The sequence below is a fragment of the Babylonia areolata genome, chromosome 3, assembly GCF_041734735.1.
Source record: "Babylonia areolata isolate BAREFJ2019XMU chromosome 3, ASM4173473v1, whole genome shotgun sequence".
Classification (NCBI taxonomy): domain Eukaryota; kingdom Metazoa; phylum Mollusca; class Gastropoda; order Neogastropoda; family Buccinidae; genus Babylonia; species Babylonia areolata.
The window spans coordinates 21124202-21131701 of record NC_134878.1 but is presented as its reverse complement, the minus strand read 5'-3'; the positions used below and the strand labels follow the sequence as shown (position 1 = coordinate 21131701).

At 41.7% G+C, this 7500-nt stretch overlaps 1 protein-coding gene across 1 annotated transcript in view; it reads right to left on the bottom strand.

The window, feature by feature from the left end:
- Positions 1 to 3934: 3934 nt before the first annotated feature.
- LOC143280255 (methyltransferase-like protein 27) overlaps positions 3935 to 7500 on the bottom strand; it is a 14392-nt gene continuing 10826 nt past the window's right edge. The window contains exons 4-5 of the mRNA XM_076584885.1: positions 6614 to 6682; positions 3935 to 4122 (exon numbers count right to left, since the gene is read on the bottom strand). Of these exons, the coding sequence (XP_076441000.1) occupies positions 3935 to 4122; positions 6614 to 6682 (257 nt within the window). The remainder of the gene's footprint in view (positions 4123 to 6613; positions 6683 to 7500) is intronic.

Below are 7500 nucleotides of genomic sequence, written 5' to 3'. Positions count from 1 at the left end.
GGCCATGAGATTATTCCGAACGAGATTCGATCACGTGCTAACGAAATTAATGCTGCCGACGCTGGCGGTATAGGTCTATAATTAGAATTAAATGCAGGATCGAATTCATGAGCATGCTTTTCTGTGGAAGGGGTTGTCTGCCTGCTCGACACGGAAAGATGTTTGTATGGAACGGGGGGTTGATGAGTTTGAACTTCGTGCAAAAAAAAAAAAAAGAAGAAAAAAAAAGAAAAAGAAAAACAGAAGAAAAAAGGTGAGGGCGGGGTGGGGCGGGCTTGTGTGTGTGTGTGTGTGTGGTGTGTGTGTGTGTGGAGGATTTACCCCCCTGCACTACCCTCCTCCCCCTATTTTTTTATTTATTTATTTTTTTCATTCCAAGGAAAGGATGTGATATATGTCGGTACGAATAGCTCCTGGCCAATTCAGATTTGATTGAATATTTTCTCCTGTCTCAAAAAAAGGGGTGGGCGTGGAGACGGGGTTGGGGTGGGTGTGGGGGTGGGGGTAGTTCTAAATCGACGGGAAGTACTTTTTGAGTCAGCCTTATAAAAATTGATGACTTTTTGAACCTTATATCTTATTTTCGATGTGTTTTTCTCTTTCTTTCTTGGACGGTGTGTGAGTGAATTGAGAATAAACAGAGCTTCTTAGTCTGTGAATAATTGTGTCCTGTCTCGTTATTTCCGATAGTAAAAACCTGTAATGTAAGACCCATTTGTTTTTTTTTTTTTTACTTTTTGCTGTTTTGTTCGTGTTCGTTTCTCTCGTCCACGAAACATTTAAGAGATAATAATGATATGGTGGTGGTGGTGGTGGTGGTGTGTCCATCGAGATCGATGATGACCATCGTTGTCATCCAGCTGGGGGATGGGGGGAGAGTGGTGGTGGGGTGGGGGGGGGGGAGGATGCTCATGAATCTATCTGTGAATGCGCAGATGGCTGAATAGTCCAATCTGCGCACGAAATGTTCGCTGACAGTTGGGGCAGACAAAGACAGGCATACCATTGTCAGGGAGCTTGTTTGCCCGTGACTTTCTGGCCTGCCTCTTCTGAACAGCTGCAGCAGTCCTGTTGGCCTCGCACAACTTGGCGCCTTTGTGCACGGCAGCGCGCCATTAATGATATACAGACATGTTAAGTAACACAGATCGTGTAATCAGAAAAAAATGGGTAAAGCACTCACCAGCTGCATTACTCAATATTTCTAATTCATAAAGAATAACAAAGTGAAAACTCCACAGAACTGTATCTGGTATTTCTAATTTTTAAGGCTTAATGCAAGTGAATTGCTCGATGTCTGTTAGCTAGTTAATTAGTGGATAACATAAGCACTGACAGTCAGAGCAGAAGGGTTGGGTTTATATATATATATATATAAGGTACTAGCTGGTTTCTGATACATTTCAACATAGAACAACAGAATATGAAGTCTATTTCAGGCCCGACACTACAGTCAAATAACGACTTTTTTTTTCTCTCCAACTATATCTCTCTTTTTTTTGTCTGCTCGGTGTGTCATCACTTGTGGATCACAAAAAGTTATTTTAGATTTCTGTGAATACCCGTTGCCATGGAAGCAAATCAAAATGGCCGCCAAACAATGTATCAAAGAAATCGGGTTTATGGTCCATGTGGTGGCATTATGTTTACTTGATATACAATAACATTATCTTCATTTTCACGTGAGATTGTGTTGATTCTTCAATTATTGTATTTTCTTATGAATTTAAAAAATTTTGTTTGTTGCGAAATCCTCAAAGTTTACAATGGGTAAAAAGACTGGAACCGCTATGAATTAAAACCCAGAGAATATTTTCACACATACTCACGACAGAACTTTAAGAACATGTTAAAACAATCATGCAAAGTCTCATGGTTGTAGGTTCACTCATCATTGAGCAAGTCTAAAGTATGTTTTCAAGGCCAGAAACCTGACGACTTGCATCGAAATTGAACGAAATAAACACTTCCGTGATTCAGCAAGCAATCTTTCCTGGCATTTTTTTTTTCATTGTTAAAGACATCTTTACAGTGGAAAGACGGGCGCCATAGCCGAATGGTTAAAGCGTTGGACTTTCGATCTGAGGGTCCCGGGTTCGAATCACGGTGACGGCGCCTGGTGGGTAAAGGGTGGAGATTTTTACGATTTCCCAGGTCAACGTATGTGCAGACCTGCCAGTGCCTGAACCCCCTTCGTGTGTATACGTAAGCATAAGATCAAATACGCACGTTAAAGATCCTGTAATCCATGTCAGTGTTCGGTGGGTTATGTAAACAAGAACATACCCAGCATGCACACCCCCGAAAGCGGAGTATGGCTGCCTACATGGCGGGGTAAAAACGGTCATACACGTAAAAAGCCCACTTGCGTATATACGAGTGAACGTGGGAGTTGAAGCCCGTGAACGCAGAAGAAGAAGAAGAAGAAGAAGAAGAAAACAGTGGAAAAACTCACGTATACGATAGAAGAGATGTTCAAGAATCAAAATCCATCAAAACCCAAATCACGGAAAATCATCATTTTGGTCTCTGTTGCCCTGTCGTGTCCCGCCTACACTCTCTTTCCTACATTGACTTAAAAGGCAAATAAGGCTCCCTGTGTTGTCTGTAAGGATAAGAATGCATGAGCAAGTAAAAAAAAAAAAAAAAGAAAAAAAAAAAGCCAAATCTAAACCTTGCCATAACACATTTTAGACGTTTATCTTGTATAGTACGTGTCAAGTTCATTTGTCGGTAAAAATCGAATCGAACACTAAATTTTGGATATGACTCGACCATGTTTGCCAATTGCTGTTGATTAATCTCAAACGAAACGTGCGTACAAACCCATCTATATATATATATATATATATCTTCTAATCCCTGATATAGCCATATGAAAACAAAGCCTAATTCATACAGTTGTAACGCCATTTTTAACACTCAGTTCATTCTACTTCTGCTTTCCAAATTATAGAAGAGATTGTAAACTTTCTTTCGCATTTTTCATTTTTTTGTTATTTTCCATTTGCATTAATTTTAACCAGCAGAAATGCATCTGATAAAGGAATTCAAATATATTGGATAACGATTAGTTTCAGCATAGAATAAATCATCAGGCGTTTACATAGTCATTCCAAATAATTTCTTCGATGTAAACAAATAAATGTTTTCTCAATGTATTACTGAGTCGTAAAGACTCCATATTTCAGCTGATCACTGCAGCCGGCAGCATCCCCTCTCTCATCACTGCAGCAGCATCCCCCCTCATCCCTCATCACTGCAGCAGCATCCCCCCTCATCCCTCATCACTGCAGCAGCATCCCCTCATCCCTCATCACTGCAGCAATATCCCTCATCCCTCACCACAGCAGCAGCATCCCCTCATCCCTCATCACTGCAGCATCCTCAACCCTCATCACTGCAGCAATATCCCTCTACCCTCACCATTGCAGCAATATCCCTCATCCCTCATCACTGCAGCAGCATCCCCTCATCCCTCATCACTGCAGCATCCTCAACCCTCATCACTGCAGCAATATCCCTCAACCCTCACCATTGCAGCAATATCCCTCATCCCTCACCACTGCAGCAGCATCCCCTCATCCCTCATCACTGCAGCAGCATCCCCTCATCCCTCACCACTGCAGCAATATCCCTCATTCTTCATCACTGTAGCAATATCCCACATCCCTCATCACTGCAGCAATATCCCTCATTCTTCATCACTGCAGCAATATCCCACATCCCTCATCACTGCAGCAATATCCCTCATTCTTCATCACTGCAGCAATATCCCTCATTCTTCATCACTGCAGCAGCACCCCCTCCTCCCTCATCACTGCAGCAGCATCCCTCCTCCCTCATCACTGCAGCAGCATCCCCTCATCCCTCATCACTGCAGCAGCATCCCCCCTCATCCCTCATCACTGCAGCAGCACCCCCTCCTCCCTCATCACTGCAGCACTTGCAGCACCATCAGCAGCCCCTCGTGGCCAATGAAGTGGTCGGGGTAGGGGTCCATCTTCACCACCCTCCACCTCCCCTCCCGCACCAGCCTCTCCTTCAGAGGCTCCCAGTTCTGCATGTAGTCTGGCACCTCCTGCAGGTAGGCCCTCCGCATGCAGTTGACGATGTAGCCTCCTGCGTGACAGGCAAGTGTGTCAAGTCAGAGAATCAATCGATCTCTTCTTATTATTCTTCGTTATAAATTATTTATTTGTTATTTATTTATTTATGTACGCTTATAGTTGACTTCATCAAGTTTTTGCGCCTTATACATATTCTTATTAGTAGTAGCATTTCTTTTTTATGTATTTATCTATTATTTATTCATCCTTTTTTTCTTTTTACGTGTATGACCGTTTTTACCCCACCCCCCACCCCCCACACCCCCCAACCCCCCGCCCTCGCCATGTAGGCAGCACACTCCGTTTTCGAGGGCGTGCATGCTGGGTATGTTCTTGTTTCCATAAACCCCCCGAACACTGACATGGTTTCCAGGATCTTTAACGTGCGTATTTGATCCTCTGATTGCGTATACATATACACATACATACATACGAAGGGGGTTCAGGCACAAGGAGGTCTGCACATAATATTATGTTGACCTGGCAGATCGGAAAAAAATCGCCACCTTTTACCCACCAGGCGCCGTTACCGAGATTCGAACCCGGGACCTTCAGACTGAAAGTCCAACGCTTTAACCACTCGGCTATTGCGCCCGTCAACCGATCAATAAATCAACCAACCAACAAAAATCGATCCCAAGTTTTCAAAGTTTCACTTTCAGAGGAGTTGTTGAATCACTTCCAAAGTTTCAAGCTTCAGGAAGAAAGCTGTCAATAATCATATCTGATCTGCCTCGCTCCACTGACTTATGGCATGTATACATTGTATAATGCTGTATCTCTTGTGTATACATTGTATAATGCTGTATCTCTTATGTATACATTGTATAATGCTGTATCTCCTGTGTATACTTTGTATAATACTGTATCTCTTGTATTGACATTGTATGATGCTGTATCTCTTGTGTATACATTGTATAATACTCTATATTGTATGATGCTGTATCTCTTGTGTATACATTGTATAATGCTCTATCTCTTGTATGTGCATTGTATAATGCTGTATCTCTTGTGTGTACTTTGTATAATGCTGTATCTCTTGTGTATACGTTGTATCATGCTGTATCTCATGTGTATACGTTGTATACGTTGTATAATGTTGTATCTCTCGTGTATACTTTGTATAATGCTGTATCTCTTGTATGTACCTTGTATAATGCTGTATCTCTTGTGTATACATTGTATAATGCTGTATCTCTTGTGTGTACATTGTATAATGCTGTATCTCTTGTGTATATGTTGTATAATGCTGTATTTCTTGTGTATACGTTGTATAATGCTGTATTTTTTGTGTATACTTTGTATAATGCTGTATCTCTTGTATTGACATTGTATGATGCTGTATCTCTTGTGTATACATTGTATAATGCTCTATATTGTATGATGCTGTATCTCTTGTGTATACATTGTATAATGCTCTATCTCTTGTATGTACTTTGTATAATGCTGTATCTCTTGTGTGTACTTTGTATAATGTTGTATCTCGTGTGTGTACATTGTATAATGCTGTACCTCTTGTGTATACGTTGTATAATGCTGTATCTCTTGTGTATGTGTTGTACAATGCTCTATCTCTTGTGTATACTTTGTATAATGCTGTATCTCTTGCGTATACGTTGTATAATGCTGTATCCCTTTGTGTATACTTTGTATAATGCTGTATCTCTTGTATGTTGCATTTGTTTTTTTCCTTTCTTATCTTTTCTTTCTCTAAAATAATGTATGTCTTAATCGGACAGTTCATGTGGCCATTGCTTTTTTTTTTTTAAAGAAGACAAAAAAAGAGAGAGAAAAAAGCACAATACCTCAATATTTGTATTAATTACATGAAATATATAACATTCTCATGTGCACCCCTCGCCGGTGTTTCTTGAAATAAACAAATCTTGTCTTGTTTTGTCTTGTCTTGTCTTGTCTTGTCTTGTGTAGCGTATATTATGGATTTGTCTGAAAGCAGTGACCCCTTGTTGAAAAACTGAAACTGAAACTAACAATTCTGCAAAGCATGCCAGAAAATCGATCTTTTGATATCAAAACCAATTTTTCTTCAAGTCCAGCCGCTAAGTTCTATGTCTGACAGTCTATGAGAAAGAAAGACAAACAGACGGACAGACAGACATGGATATAGAGACCGAGAGAGAGAGAGAGAGAGACTTAGAGAGACTGGGAGAGAAACTGAAAGAGAGAGAGAGAGAGAGAGAGGGAGGGAGAGAGAGAGACAGAGAGAGAGAGGGATGGAGGGACAGGGAGACAGACAGACAGACGTAGACGGAAAGACAGAGACAGACGGACATTCAGACAGACAGACGGACGGACAGACATGGACACACAGAGACAGACAGACACATATATACACACACGGTCAGACAGAAAAATACACAGACAGGCCAGAAACACTTGGAGGGGAGGAAGGGGAGGGGGGGTGGGGGGCGAACGGACCTAAGCCAGCAGAACTAATATGATATAATAATAATAATAATAATAATAACAATGATTGTGCTCACCTGGCTTAACGATTCTGCACAGCTCCTCAAAGGCTGCACATGTCAGACCCCCATGCCCCATGGCACTCACTACGGTCACACAGTCGTAGGCATCTGGGGAACGGATACTGATGCTGATGATGCTGCTGCTGCTGACGATGATGATGATGATGGCGATGATGCTGCTGATGATGATGATGGTGATGATGATGATGATGATGCTGATGATGGTGATGCTGATGATGGTGATGATGATGCTGATGATGCTGATGATGATGATGCTGATGCTGATGATGATGGTGATGATGCTGATGTTGATGATGATGATGCTGATGCTGATGATGATGGTGACGATGCTGCTGATGATGCTGCTGCTGCTGATGATGATGCTGCTGCTGATGCTGATGATGATGGTGATGATGATGCTGCTGATGATGCTGATGCTGATGGTGATGATGATGCTGCTGCTGATGATGGTGATGATGCTGCTGCTGATGATGGTGATGCTGCTGCTGCTGATGATGCTGATGCTGATGATGATGATAATGATGATGATGATGATGATGGTGATGCTGCTGATGATGCTGATGATGATAATGATGATGATGCTGATGATGATGATGCTGATGATGATGCTGATGATGATAATGATGCTGATGCTGATGCTGCTGCTGATGATGTTGATGCTGCTGCTGATGCTGATGATGATGATGATGATGATGCTGATAATGCTACTGATGATGATGCTGCTGCTGCTGCTGCTGCTGCTGATGATGATGATGATGAGAAGAAGAAGAAGAATGATGATGATGACTTCTGTCTTTTAGTTCAGAAGTTTATGATCTCATGCACGTAAAGTGTATTCAAATGCATACGTGTTCGTGTGTTTGTGTGTATGAGTGGAGGAA